This window comes from Lycium barbarum, chromosome 2 (genome assembly GCF_019175385.1).
Source record: "Lycium barbarum isolate Lr01 chromosome 2, ASM1917538v2, whole genome shotgun sequence".
Lineage (NCBI taxonomy): Eukaryota > Viridiplantae > Streptophyta > Magnoliopsida > Solanales > Solanaceae > Lycium > Lycium barbarum.
Genome location: NC_083338.1, coordinates 133,242,814 through 133,259,157, shown reverse-complemented (window position 1 = coordinate 133,259,157; position 16,344 = coordinate 133,242,814). Strand labels below are relative to the sequence as shown.

Here is a 16,344-nt window from a genome sequence, read left to right as displayed (position 1 = left end):
TATCTTAAAAGCATTTATATATAATTTAGACAAATATTATGAGAGGTGCGGGATGGGGTTAGGTAGAGGCGGATCTAGGATTTGAAGGTGCCGAGTGTCATAATTTTCTTCAATACATTTTGTTAGGAATGTGTCGGGTCCATCTCTTTTTAGTTTATTCGGATCAACTTAATAGGCCTTTTTTTATTTGCAAATATGAAAATTACATCTCAAAAATCAAAAAACGAACATAATTAACATCTTAAACAAGGGATGGGGGCTACCGGGGGTGAGGGTGAAGATGAGGAGTGTTGGAGGGTCAAGAGGACACAATCTATGTGGATGATACTTGCAAAACTTATTTTCCCTACTTCCACTAGAAAGTCATTTACACATTTTTAAGGAACTTATTATTTTCGTATATGAAATATTTTTCAAAAATTTTGACCAGCCGAACATGAGAAAATTAGAAAATATTTTTCCATAGCCAACACTCACATAAATCATAATCTTCAAAATATGTTACCTATAAATACAATATCATTAATTTATAGTATATATATCCCCCCCCCCCCAACCTGACTAACGCGGAATACTTTATGCACAAGACTTTTTTTTTAAGAAAACAAATCCTAGAAGAGGCAAATTAAAGGCTTATATCCTGGAACCTTGGCATATCAACATATCAAGACCCTAGCAATACATATTTTTTTTTTGAGCGGAATGCCCTTCAAACGCGCTAGTTTAATTTTTGCCCCTTAAATTGCTGGTCTTTAATTTTTGTCATTCGCCTAAAAAAGTGACCGAAAATACCCCGACGTTCTGGGTTTGAACCCGACTCAATAAAAAAATAAAAAAAAAATTGCAAGGCAAGGTTTCACGAAAGTTAGGCCTTATGTTATAGTTCCTAACTTCCATAGTTCTAAGTTATGCCTAAAACAAAAGTTATGCTTGACAAGGAGTAAATTTATGCCTTAAAGCATAACTCATATATAGAAACTATGCCTTAAGGCATAACTACTATATAGAAACTATGCCTTAAGGCATAACTTGCCTTATTTTTTTTTACTCTGCTGAAATTCTATTCTACAGAAGTTAGGCCTTAAGGCTTAGTTTTTGCCCGAATAGGCCTAATTTGCTACAAAATTTTACCTTGTGGAATTTTTTTATTTATACTCTGTTGGGCTTCGAACCCAAAATCTCAGAGATATTTTCGGCCACTTAAAGTGCCGAAGGACAAGAATTAAAGACCGGCAATTTGAGGGCCAAAAATTAAAGACCACCCCCGAATAAGGGCATTTGTGTGAATAACCCGTAGCAATAATGCTTCTAATGGACCGGAAGCCCATACAACTATGAAGAATCGGTGAGGGGCAATTCGCAGGAATTCCCCTTATTCGGAGTGGTCTTTAATTTTTGCCCCTTAAGTTGCTGGTCTGTAATTCTTGCCCTTCACCTAGAATACCATGAGGTTCTGGGTTTCAACCCCGACTCAGGCGTGAAAATTTTAAAAAAATCGCAAGGCAAGGCTTTTGGAAAAGTATGCCTTTTGCGGCATAGGTTGCCGTAAGGCATAACTAAAGTTCTGCCGGATCCGACAGAAATTGCCTTAGAAGGCATACATTTAGTTATGCTTTATGGAAACCTCTGCCGGAGACAGCATAGGTTGTCTTAAGGCATAACTAAAGTTATGCAGTTATGCTGGATCCAGCATAGGTTGCCTTATAAGACAAATTTTTAGTTATGCCTTAAGGCAACTTATGCCGCTTAAGGCAGACTTTTCTCAAAGCCTTGCCTTGCGAAATTATTTTTATTTTTATGCCTAAGCGGGTGTTCGAACCCAAAACCTCGATATTTTTTGCCACCTTTTCAAGCGAAGGGCAAGCTTAAAGACCACCAATTTGAGGGACAAAATTTAAAGACCACCCCAAAAGAAGGGCAATCCGCGCAAAAAAATGATCGGTGAGCCTAACAAAAATATATGGGTCATTTGCACGACTATCCTTCAAAGGCACTGGTCTTTAATTTTTGGCCCTCAAATTGTTGGTCTTTAATTTTTGTCCTTCGCCTAATAACCCGAGGTTCTGAGTTCAAACCCAGCTCAGTAAAAAAAAAAATGCAAGGCAGAGGTTTATAGCAAAATTAGGCCTAAAGGCAAACTTTTACACAAACCTCTTCCTTAAGGCCTAACTTTTGCATAAAATTAGGCCTATTCGGGCAAACTCTAATCCAAAACTCTGCCTTGCGATTTATTTTTTTTAAATTTTTTTTTACTGAGCGGGAATTCGAACCCAGAACCCATGAATTTTTAGGGAAAGGACAAAAATTAAAGATCAACAATTTGAGGGGCAAAAATTAAAGACTAGTGCCTTTGAAGGGCATTCTATGCAAAAGAATGAAAATATATAGCTCATCAAAGCCTAAACTAGAAACGTCTCTTTTTTTCATTCAAGAACTTATTTACATGAATAACTTATATGTATTTACAAATTAAATCAAAGAATAATATCATCATCATCCTATGCAGCACAACCATCTTACTGGCTACTACCTTGACTTTTATTCCCACATGATTTTGCAATTTCCGTAATTACCAAAGCTCTAGCACGATTAATCGTCAAAAGACATAAATAAACATGTTCTTCAAGCTCCTCAACTTGTTTCTTGAACCCAATGTTACTCTTCTTCAACTCCTTCAACACTTCCAATGAAAACCTATCTTCCCTTTTATCCAAACACAATTGAATCATTGCCTTGTTATGGTCAATTTCATCATGAAGTCGAGCCACGAGCCTACTCATCGTGTCAAAATCCCTGTTCAAAATATACGTACCTTTTGCTGCGACATCAAGTTGATCTCCAATTTTCGTTAAAAATCCACATTTCAAGAATCGAAAACTCATAATTTTTTTCCTTAATGGCTTTATAGGTAGGCTTAAAATCGCGGGCCCGATGACAATTGCAGCAAGAGTATGTGCTGCTAGTACTAAAGCTGCCACAGCAACTAGTCCACAAGCTGCTGTTACACATACCCCGGAAGACTTATTGACACATTTAATCAATTTGATTTTCCTAGCAACCCTTTTCTTCTTGTACTTCAAACGTTGCAAGACCAATGAATATTCATCATTAATTCGCATGAAATCTTCTTTTTTGAGGTCGGAGAAGGGGTTGTTGTGGATCATAAAAGATCGAAGCTCGAGTACTAGGTAACCAAAATGGTCAATATTGGAACAATTATCAATCGAGTCAAGGACTTGTTCGACAAAACCATAGTCAGATTGGACTTGGTTAATGCTTTTCAGAATGTAGCTGCAGAATTTTGATGCTTCTGCACTTATATTGAAGTAATTTGAAAGAAGGGATTTGAGATCATATTTTTTGGCTGGAAAAATAGTTGATTCAAGAATGGATGTTATTTTGTCTTGGCCTGGCTCAAGGAGAATTTCTGAGAATGTATTGTGGTATAATTGAGAATTAGGAGAGGATGGTTCATTTACTAGTAATTGAGCTTTTGTAAAGAAATCGCCATAAGATTTTGTTCTTAATGCCCCAAAGTATTCTTCGTTCACATTTAGACTTCTTTCTGCATCTCTCGTCATTTTCTTCTCATCTGGAACACAAAATAGCTCCATATTTATTGAAGATCAAGATTTAAGAAGAGAAATACAAGTAAGTAGAAATTAGTTCGTAGCTTTTCACATAGATGCATATGACATATGAATATTTAATTTTGATAAGGATTTAACTTATATTCAAAAAATTTCACACGTCTTTGAATAACATAATTTAACTTGGTGTAACAAGTTGTTTGTATTATTTTGTATTTAATAACTAGTTCCACTTATTATGCATAGTATCTATCATTTAATTGACTTGATATTGCATATTTTCTTTACACCTATATAGAAGTTAAACTTGATTTGTAATAGTAATAAGAAGAAAAAAAAATGAAGAAGAAATACAGACAAATATTTGTTAGGGGTAAGAATAGTGAATCTTGTGCAAATTTAACACATGAAATTCGAGCAATTCATAATTACGATTAGCTTATGAGCCATAGAAGGAATTATAGCTTCTGAAAGATTTAACTGAAAGTATAAAAATGAGTATTATCATCTTCATTTACACAGCGAAGGCACATAAGAATTAAGAAGACCTACATATATGACTAGAAATCTAGAATATGGATCTTATTTCTATTTATCTCGATGAGAAACTCCAAATAAAAGGTTCATATATACTCAAAATCCCTGTTTGCTTTCACAAAGACCATAATCTGTTACAATAGCTTATTAGAGTTTATCATCTTTCACAACAACAAAAATTAAAGAATAAAAAAATTTCCCCGTTCGTAGTAAATACTCGAACACAAAGATGAATGGATTTTGGATTACTAATCATATACGTACGCATCAATGGATAGAATTAAATTAATAAAACTAGAAAAATTAATTTCCACATATACAACAAAGGAAAACATTGTTCATCCAAGTAAACTAAATTACCAACCTTTGATAGTAGTACAAGTTTTATCTCCTGCCATCATCTTCAATCCTTCAAGCCAGCTAGAAATGAAACCGCAGCAATTAGTTGCTTCGATGCATGGAAATAATGAAATAATCAATAAATTGTGAGACCCAAGCAAGTGTTTCTTTCTAAAACTTTATAAGCAAATAGGAAATAAGAGAGAAAGGTTCCAAAAAAAATGCCAAGTCCGAGGTTGTCTTAGTTCTTGCTTGAACAGTGAATTAACCACCCTTTATATATAAAGCCCACTTACAAAGAAAGACAGTTTTAAGGATTATATCTTACGTTACCCCCTTTTGTGATATGCATTCATTTTCATCTGAATGGATGGAAACTTGTGCAATATGTTTGCTAGGTTATAGGCTAATTATATGGAGGTTGAGAGGACGTGGCTTCTTAGAAACAGCTTTATTTTTTCTAGATGATGATATGATCCAATTGGTGGTTGTTATACCTTTTTGGCTTCTTTTGGCATGATTTATGTAACAAAAGTATATATATATTACATATAAAGAAATATCTATGCGAGAAACAACTTTCGGACGACTTCCAAACTGTAGATTTGGTACATGCATAACAAAATTGAGTTAATTAAGCAACTTATGAATGTGGGGACAATTCAAACCATATATACTATATGTAATTTTGGGAGGGTTTTATTGCAAATTTGTAATGATCCATTATTATTGTTTGTATTTGAGGATTGGAGATTGTAATGACAAGTCTTATGTCTAGTTTATCTACATTGTACTTTTTTCACTTCACCTTTAATACTAGGCAGGTTTAGCTCCTAGTAATTTTATCTATCGGTATTAAGATGACCTGATCCTTTTGCTAATTACAGCATGTTAATGAATAATTTTTTTAAGGAAGAGCTTAAGTTATATACATGGTCAGTTTAAGATTTTTTTTATTTAATTTTATCAAGTTACCAAATGGTGTTTACGCATAAGCTATGTAATTTTAGATATAAGACAAATTACCTGCTAGTGCTACTACATGTAAATGTTAACCTCAAGGTATAATAATTTCTTATATTGATGTATATAACTTAAACTCTGTTTTTTTTAAGAAAAATCATATAAAGAGATACCGATATCTTCATAATAATGTGCAGTAACGCATTGTTTAGAGCCGAGTATAAATAAAGTAAGTTGCACCAAACCAGCCGAACATGAAACATATGACATTAGGTTACAGAAATTTAAGGAAATATTGTTATGGTTAGAAAACTGTTACGTAGCTTCAAGAATGCTCCCCTAACTTTGGTTAAGCAACTTTACTACTTTTCGTTGCATGCAATATATCTGGTCTAATATATGCCTTCCTCTACGCGAAGAATTAATATGTCAAAGACACGCGGCTTGCTCATATAAAGACAAGTAGGACAATAACTCTACATGTTTTTGAAATTAAAAAATAGTAAATTGTGGGAGTTGTGTGGAGGGTTCAATTTGGTGATCACTGCTGATGAGTTTATTAGTGTTTATCGGATTTCTGCTTAGGTATTCGACTTTTTGCCTACTTGGCATCCATATCAGCATCCTATTTCTCTCTTTTGCTTCCAAAAGAAAAAAAAAATTAAAAACTCTAATGCCAGGATGAAAATCAATCACATACTAAAATATGATGTTTCGAGCAACAAATTTTAAATTTCTCCTTGAAGATTCAGTGAAGGCGAGAATGGGATAGAATATGTACCTTTATTGAAGTATCACAAAGAATATGAGCATCCACGCATACTCTTAATATAATAGGTGGAATATTCTATAATCATTAGATGTTTTTTAAAGATAAATAGGCTTACACTTTGTATATCACGGTAAAAATTTATCGCACCATATATTTACATTATATCACATTAGTTTAACATGATTAAGTAAAATAAATAAATTAATAATAGGGTAGTTATCAATATCTATTGATCATCTAGAACTTAGGAGTAATTGCACTCCAATAATATACAAATCGCACCATCCCAAGAAACGCTCTTTCATTTCATCTTTTTCTTGAAAGACATTTATATTATTAATCAACCAAATTAGGGTAAGTGAAAAAAGAAAAAGAAAAAACTAGGGTATTTCTATTATCTCCTAAAATATATAAATCGTGCGACTCCTTTTTTGAGTTTACTTTATAGATAATGACGGTGATGATGTAAATATTTTTTATACCATTAGAGTTATTTTATCTGTTATAAATATTTTTTATATCATTGGAGTTATTTTATCTGTTATAGCACATTACTTACTACTTTTTATTATATGATGCCAACCAATTATGATTAAGTGAAGTTACCTGCAATCACCTTTTAAATGACTTTGGTTGTATAAATATTTTTTTACATCATTAATGCTAAGAAATTAGACTCTTTTTCTTTTTATCTATTGGAGAACGTTTAGATAAGATAATTATTCAATTATTCAGATGGACGGTGGCCAAATAACTGAATACCTTACTACTTATGTTACAAGTTATATTTAGGCATCATATGTTACGTTGTTGCAAAAGTTGTAGAGTCCAAGAATATGTTATGTGACAAATTCGCTTTTCCATCTTGTGAAAACAATGTGTTTTTCCTTACTTGTACCATGTGCCTCAATATTTGTATCTTAGCTTTTTATAGTATTAACTATTAAAAAGAGTTCCTTCCTACTTGCTCTGGAACATATAACTGACAAACTTTTAGTACGTAACAAGCCAGTTAAGAAGTTTCGTCATCTTGATTCTCGTAGGACCATTAAAGCAATAAAAAATAAAGCTATTGTATAATCACGTGTTAGCGCGTCTGTCATTGAATCATTTAATTTTTTTAGTATGATCGTTTGGTAATGATATTGGATTTTTTTTTTTTTTTAGTTGTGTGCACCACTAACTATATAAATAGATTTCTGTTTGTCTTTTCGTTAGTCAATACATCTACACGATCTTTAGAAAACAGAGATTAGTAGAAACTAGAAAGGGAAGTAAGCTAGTATATATATATTCCTTTCGTTTTAATTCATGTAATAATAATGTTTGGATATATATAAAATTTAAGAAAGAATAAAATATTTTTGAAATTTGTATTCGGGAATGAGGCTATAAAAACTTTTCGCTAAGGATAAATTAAAAAATTTAAATTCAATTATTTCAAAATTTAGAAAGTTATCATTCTTTATTAAACTAATTAAAAATAAATATTATCATATAAATTGGAACGGATGAAATATCAGATTCACTTATGGAGGAGCCGAATGAGTCTCGACCCCCGTGATCGTGGAATAGGAAAAGAGAAGTTGTAGTGAGATCAAACTTTACTCCGTTGAATGAAAAATCGTTTTAGCAAATTATATACTTGACGAAGTGTCTTTTTCAGATTATGTTTATGAATCCAGTGATGTTTTTTCTTTCCTTTTTAAACTTCAAATGATTTGTGAACTTAGCTATCTTTATAACAAGTTAACAACTACGTTAAGCTAAACATTTAACGAATACATTCTTCTTCAACAGGTTGGGTTGGAAGAAATTGCACGGTTTCCCTTCAAATGGGCTGGTCTTTAATTTTTGCCCTTCAGCTGGGTTGCTCTTTAATTTTCTCCATCGAACTTATGTTTAGCGAGGCATAAGTTCGTTAAAGAATCTGACATAATTTATGAAATACTATGATACGAAAATATAAATTTATGCTCAGTAAAAAAGTTATTAGTCGTGAGGGGAGAATATTTGGGGAAATAATTTATATATACTGCTTACACATCTAGTTTGCAGTCAATCTAACCCACTATTGTATCATCAGTGTATGAATAATGTATATGTACTGTATAGACATATATATATACACACATTAGTATACTTTGCATACATAATGTATATGCTTTGTATAAACATATGAAACCAACTCAAATTATAGTGTAGACAAAGTATAGCTACATATTTATATTAATATACTTTGTATATATAATGTATATACTTTGTATAAACACATGAAACCAAATCAATTTACAGTGTATAGATAATAAATTTAAACCCCCAATTTGAGTCCACTCTTCACTTCGAAGTACCCAAACTGATCTCCACTCTTCACTTCGAAGTACCCAAACTGATCTCTAAAACATATCTCTGAAACCCGACGACTGTGGTTTATTGCTCCTAAAATCAAAGAAAACGTTGTTAGTTTCTTTCTCTGTTTTCCTACAACCCGAACTCATTTTGCTCAGCCACTAGAACTGGTCCAAGACCATCAATTCTTTCTCATAATAATGTCCAAAACACTAAATTGAAACCAGTATCTAAAAATTGTATTCAACAATTTTTTTAAGAAAAAAAGACCTTTGATTGTGCAGGAAGACGCCTAAGTTGCTATGAAGAAGAAGAAGGCATGTTGTGTTATGACAAGTTTTTAGAAGTAAATTTAAGGTAAAACTACTGCCTCTTTGCAAAACCCAAGCATTGAATTCCTCTAATCCAACAGATCCAACATTTGGTTCTATTGAACCCGCCCCTTTTGCTACCGTTTGTACTCACAAATTTGTACCCATTGTCAGAGAAAAAATTAAATAGATGAACCAGAAGTGGAAGAAAAAAACAAGTCTAGTAAGTGGCAGTGGATTTAGAGAAACAAGAGGAAGACGGAGTGGAAAAGCCAGGAAAAGAAATGGATAAAGTGATTTGAAGGGCGAAGAAGAAGCGGTGTTCTTAGTGTCTGTTTGGACGGGCTTAAAAAAACAGCTTATAAACTGGAAACAGCTTATAAGCCAAAAAAAAAAAAAAATTGGTGTAGCCCAACTTATTTTTTTTGGCTTATAAGCTGTTTTCAGCTTATAAGCTGTTTTAGATAAGTTAAGCCAAACGGACCCAATTATTTTTTTGGGCTTATTTTAAGCACAAAATGGCTTTAAGCTAGCCAGTCAAACACTCAAAAAAGCTGAAAACAACTTATAAGCTACTTATAAGCCAATCCAAACGGGCTCTTAGGCTCCAAACTAGATAGGCGAAGGTATATTTAGGATAAAAGTGGATTGTTGAGCTAATTTCGATAAACTAAATCACTTATGGTTATGGATATTGGGCGTAATTGTTCCAAAATATTAAGGGAAAATGACCTAATAATACCTATTTAAGACTCTATATTACAAAATATAAGGATACTTTTCCTTATTTACAAAACATACCAATAAAATTACAAAGTATATCAGATTTGGGCTTAATGAGATACCTACGATTTTAGGCTTTTTTTAAGGAAGAAAATCTGATTTTAAATGTGGACTTAATTCTAGGATAGTTACCATTCAACTTTTTCTTCTTTTTAAAAATATTTCTGTTACACCTCGAAAATTTCATGTCGTTATGCGGTAAATAGACTAACACAAGTCAAGTAGTACATGATGTCCCTACAAGTAAGAAGGGATACTTAACGATCCTAATTAAGATTCCAAAGACATTTGAGGCGAGAGAAGAAAGTTCGTCGAAGGAAGTAAAGTATAAGTCGTGTTTAGAGAGGTTTTTGCAAACTATCGAGTTAAGGCTTGATTCGTAATGCCTTGGAGAGGAGTTATGAGGATATTTAGATTGTTACTGAAGTGTTAAACAAGTGTTAAGGCGGTTACATAAGGATCGGAGATCAAACGAATCAACAAGAACAACTTTGGAAAAAGGTGGGTCATACAACCATTTATACGGTCCGTATAATGGTCAGTATAACAGTCACAGTAAAGGGTCATCACTGGTGATATTATACGGTCACTTATACAGACCGTATAAGGGACCGTATAATGGTTACAGAAGGGTCGGTTGTTGATGCACTTCTACGGTCACTTATACGGACCGTATAAAATCATACAGACCGTATAAGTGTCCGTATAATCCATGTCGGGTCAGATTTTCCAATTATAAATATAAGACCCGTGCTCTTATATTTCATTTTTCTCATCTTCTCCACACCTCTCAAGAACTCTAGGATATTCGATACACCATACCAACACAAATTGAAGGGAGATAAAAAATCAAATACCAAAAATTAGTGGAATCAAGTGCAAGGATGCTAGCTAGGGTTAATGGAAGCTAGAAATTCCTTTAGAATTGAAGTTAGGATTTTCTTCAAGTGAAGTATCTTCATCCAAAGTTCATTCCTACATAATCAAAGGTAAGTTTTATGTTTATTTCATGTTATTAAGAATATTGAGTGGTGGAAAGACTTGGATTATGGAAGAAAGTGGAGATGAAGTTTAAATATGGAAATAGTGGTATTCTTAAATAGTAACTTGGCTTGAATCATAGTTCTTGATATAATGAACGTAATATTGTTATGAATGACGTTAAAGATGTTGTAGAAGCATTATATGTGAATGAATATGATGTTGTGTCACAATCTTGGTTATGGATGACTTTGAAAGGGGATTTTGAGAATTGAATAATGTCTAGCTTGGTGAAGTTTATGGATTATGATATTGTGGGTGTTGTTATTGAAGTTTTGGAGTTGTTTATTATATGGAGGAAGTTGTTGAAATAAAGGAGATGCTGCCCAATTTTCGTTAGCTTTTAGTTGTGCTAGTTGAGACCTAAAGTATGATTCCGGTTATCTAACCTTAGTACGAATTCTCTTGAATGTAGAATAGTGAACTGGGAGGGAAGCGTTTAGTCGATAAGGTTAGAGAGGCGTAAAGGTATGTAAGGATATTTCCCCTTCCTTATAAGTCATGACTCTTACAGCATGATTTTCCCCACTTTTCCATGACTTTCTTACATCCCGAAAGCTACAAGTCTATGGTTATTAAGAGTTTCTCCTGAGATAAAGATAGAGATGCATTATGATAATGATAATGATAATGATAATGATAATGATGATTCTATGTCTAGAGATTCTAAAACTTATGAAAGGATGCTAGTATGAGATTAATGATCTTGATGTATGATTTCCTTGATTGTTATTCATTATTGATAATCTCACCTCATAATGCTAGTTCCTTCAAGGCGAGACATGATGATTATGATGGTTCCATAAGATAATCGGAGGTTATCGACCTTATGTCACTCCGATAGAGTTACAACTTTTCTTTGAGCTCTTATGCATGCTTTATGTTGAGTATATAATGATGATTACACCGTGCCTAGATGGCCGGGCAGCATCGCTAAGGCGGGCAGCTTATTACACCGTGTCTATATGGCATGGGCAGAAACCACTAGTGGGAGGCGTGAAATGATTACCCCGGATGCGGGCTAATGATGTGATTGATTCAGACAGCTTACGTATGTATGTATGATATGGTTTAAAGATAAAAATGAGCATGCATGATTCCGCCTCAAGAGGCAAGCAGTTGTAGTTATACTCTCTCCTTATGTTTTCTATATTTCCTTATCATGTTATCATATATGTCTTACATACTAATTATATTGTTCGTACTGACGTCCCTTCTTTTATGGACGCTGTGTTCATGCCCACAGGTAAAAATGGAGGTGGTACAGATTCATAAGAGCCTACCAACAGCTACACAGGAGCACTCCACTACTTCGGAGGTGCTACTTATTGATATATTCTTTTGTGCACATATTTGGGGCATGGCGGGGCCCTGTCCCGTCCTTATGACTTCAGTACTTCAGTTAGAGGCTAGTAGATACTTATGTGTGGGTTGTAGGTGTTATGAAACTCCTTCAGTGTATATCTTGTACATCATTTTGTGGCCTCGTGGGCTTATGCATATATACATGCTTTGAGAGATTTAGAAATTGGTTTATGACAACTTTTATGTTGAAAATGATTATGTCCAGGTTAAGTATGATAGACAGTATGATGAGTGGTGCTCGGTAGCCAGCTCCGGGTACCCGTCATGGCCCATTAGCTGGGTCGTGACAATTTCTCTCTCTCTCTCTCTCTCTCTCTCTCTCTCTCTCTCTCTCTCTCTCTCTCTCTCTCTCTCTCTCTCTCTCTCTCTCTCTCTCTCTCTCTCTCTCTCTCTGATAGACACCATTCTCATACCTAAAGTACATCTTCTCTCTTAGTATAAATTTTCAAACCTATATTACAAAGTATTTTTGATTACTAACTTGTGTATTAATTGTATATAAAAATTGATTTGTATCGTTTTGAAATATATATTATTATTGTGTGTTTTGAAAATCTGTATAAATTATATAAACTGTAGTTTTAAAAAATGTTGAAAACGAATATATGTATGAAATGTGTATAGAGTCTGCTATATGTCATTTTTTTGATATATGCGGCACAATGTGTATGAAATGCAAACAAATTCGATATCAATTAGTCTTAAAAAAGTTGAAAACTGGTATGTGGATGGAATTCGGTTCGTATCAATCAGAAAACATATTATACATATATACTTTCTCATAATCTATACATACTTTGATCAAATTTTATACAATTTATATGTACTTCATCATAATCACAATGTACATACAACTTTTATACATATTTCATACATAGAAATTATAATGAATTTATACATTTATACATATTGCATACCAAAATTAATATATATTTATTTTCTGTTGTATGAACTTTGTATGGAATCTGGTTTGTATCAATTACAAGTTTATTATACATATTTTTCTCAAAATTTATACATATTTTGATTAGATTTTATACAAATTATATGTACTTTATAATAATCAAAATACTCATATAATTTTTATACATATTTCATATATAAAAAATAGGGATAAGGCATCATTACCCCCCTTACCTAGTAGCGTTTTTGCTACGACACACCTTACCTAGTTTTTGATCCTATCGCCCCCCAAAACTATTTAAAACCGTAATATTTTACCCCCATAAGGTTGACGTGGCAAGGAGAGTGTGCTTCACTCTCTTTGAGAGAGTGAGAAACATAAAAAACGGGAAAACTTAATTTTTTTCTTAAAAATCTGTATTTTCTTAAAATATGAATATAAATCTAGTTTTCCACATTTTAAAAAAATAATTAATTTTTTCAAAATTTTATAAAAAAACAGTTTTTTTTCAAATTTTGACAAGAAAAACACTTTTTCCGGATTTTATTTGAAAAATAAAAGTGTCCTAAGGAAATGAAATCATGAAAATCAAGATCTTTTAAGACATTTTAAAAATAATAATCAAGTTCTCCATATTTTTAACAAATCCATTTTTCCATATTTTAAAAAAAAATCATGTTTTCAGTAAAAAAACATATGGGTTTTAAAAAAAATCAAATTTTTTATTTTTTATTTTAAAAAGGGTTTTGAATTTATTTTTTTTTAAAGAAAATTCAGTTTTTTAATTCGTTTTTTCAGTTTTTTTTTTTAAACGGGTTTTAAAAATAAGTTTTTTAAAAGAAAAATCAGTTTTTTATTTTTTTATTCTTAAAAATTGACACGTAAGCTGAATTTTTTAAAAGAAAAAATTCATGTTTTCAGTTTTGTTTTTTTTTAAAAAAAAAAAACATATGGGTTTTAAAAAAAATCAATTTTTTTTTAAAAAAGGGTTTAAATTTATTTTTTTTAAAGAAAATTCAGTTTTTTAATTCGCATTTTCAATTTTTTTTTTTTTGAAACAGGTTTTAAAAATATTTTTTTTAAAAGAAAAATCAGTTTTTTATTTTTTTATTCTTAAAAATTGACACGTAAGCTGAATTTTTTTAAAAAAAGAAAATAAATAAATGCACATTAACTACTCATTAATTTCACTTATAATTCAAATCTAATTCCAAAAAAGGTAAGATTATATACTTATTTTTAATTTTCACCGTGTATTTAACCTATATTTTTGTTTTTTTTTTTTTCGTTTGAATCAGGAATACAACTCTAAATAATCAATTATCACTGTTTGTTCTTGGTTGTTTTTTTTTAGATTCAAGTAAAATGGCTAAGAAAGCTTCTACTCCGATGAGGAATAGAGGTATAGAACCCGAATTTGAGATTCCTAATTTTTCTTTGGGAATTTCTCAACATGAAACTGCCATTGCAGGCTCTTATGCTGAGAATCGTTCAAAAATAATTAACGATCCTAGGCGTTCTGCTGATTATGTTGATTCGAAGAGTAAACAACAAGAAAAAGTGAAAAAGGTTTCTCAAATGGAGATACAAAAGAAGAGAAAGGCTGGTAACAATGTTGCTAATGTTAAGGGCAAAAAAATTGCTAAAACCAAACATAATGTCGATAAGGATGATTATGCAGGGGTATATTTATGTTGTATTTTCAGTATATTTAGTTCGTTTGTATTTTTTAGTTCAGTTATTACAGAATTGTGAATTAACCAGATCTATATTTTATGTGCATTTTAAGTATATTTTGTATTGTTATTTTTTTTCCACATGTTTCTTCAGTTAATTCGTGTTTATTGTTCTTCACCATAACTGTAATTTTTAAGATTTTTAAGTATATTTGTGTATATTTTGTTGACAGTTATTACAGATCTGTAATTTACATATTCAGTCAATATATGTCATTATATTTTCAGTATATTTATATATATTTATTGTTGAATTACATTATAGTTTTTCATTGTCAATCACTGTTTTGTTGTATTTTGTATATATTTTTTGTTGATCCCTTTTTTACCTGATTGTGTTCACTGTTTTTTGTCAATCATATGTGTTTTTTGGCATGTTGTTTCAGGTATCTAAATTTTTGGTTACCAAGCACCCTGTTGTGGCACCATCTATGTGTAGATACACGAATGTTAATGTAATGCAAGATATTAGAGGCAAGCTAATAGACCCACAGATGGATATGTTCAAGAATTCTTGTTTTGGTAAATATCTCAAAATGCAGCAATTGAATGTACAACCACAGATTTTTCGGTGCGTTATGGTCAAAGAACTTAGGGGCAGCACATATAGGTGCTTTACATTTGAAATAAATGGTAAAGTTCTGCGTTTCGGCCTTAGAGAATTTGCACTGATCACTGGGTTAGATTGTGTCTATGATGAAAACGATTTTGTTTATGATAACTCAAAAACGAATAGGCTTATGGTTGAATATTTTGGTAGAAATAATGAGAACCAACTGCCAGTTAAAAGACACAAGCTTATTGAATGTTTTAACAAGACAGTTTGGGATGATAAAGGGGATGACACAGTCAAGATGACAATATTGTATTTCATAAATACGTGGGTATATTGTGGTGAGCCAAACTCAACAAACATACCAAGGATCCATTTTGATGTTGTAGAGAACGGGAGATATAATAAGTATCCTTGGGGTAAAGAATTGTTTAGAGAGTTGGTTATAAGCATCGGGCAGAAATATGCTGGTTTTAAGAAATATTATAGGATTCATGGGTTGCCACTTGCTATGCAAGTCTGGTTGTATGAATGTTGCTCAAAAGTCCAGTCCACCATTGCAATTAAGACGGGGAATTTAGTTCCTAGAATTTTGAACTGATGGACTACAAAAGGAAAACCAGAATTCAAGAGATTGATGGATGGCATGTTCAGAGACGACAAAAACCCGTAAACCAGATTTTTGACAAACTGAACAGTTATATTTGTTTGTGTCCTTTACCATTTAACTATTTTCATATGTTTGTTTTTCATAATATATTTTGACTATATTTTGACTATATTTATGAAGTAAGACATTTATGATCAATATATTTTGACTATATTTTTCCTCATATTTTAGTATGTCCCCAATGTAGATATATATATGGTAATGTAGTTTCTATATTTTGTTGTTCACAGTCTTGTAGATTTGAGGAAGTTGTGCCAACGCCCCATGAGTTGGAAACTCTTAATTTGCCTCATGTTGCACATAATATACCAGACGTCAAACATGGAGTTGATGGTGTACATGGTACTGATTTGGTAGACGATGATTACGATAATTTTAGTACCACACCACCGCATCTGTCCAGTGACAAACAACAACAAAGGAGTGCCAAT

General features: G+C 32.1%; 1 protein-coding gene across 1 annotated transcript; it reads right to left on the bottom strand.

Annotated features, from left to right (window-relative positions):
- Positions 1-2,410: 2,410 nt before the first annotated feature.
- Positions 2,411-3,614, bottom strand: LOC132628936 (UPF0496 protein At1g20180-like). Its single transcript, XM_060344686.1, has one exon. The coding sequence runs from the start codon at positions 3,612-3,614 to the stop codon at positions 2,517-2,519; it is 1,098 nt and encodes a 365-aa protein (XP_060200669.1). The 3' UTR covers positions 2,411-2,516.
- Between the last annotated feature and the right edge of the window lie 12,730 nt (positions 3,615-16,344).

Excerpts from the sequence above, each read along its gene's own strand:
- LOC132628936 (XM_060344686.1), bottom strand. The coding sequence starts at position 3,614 with ATGGAGCTATTTTGTGTTCCAGATGAGAAGAAAATGACGAGAGATGCA.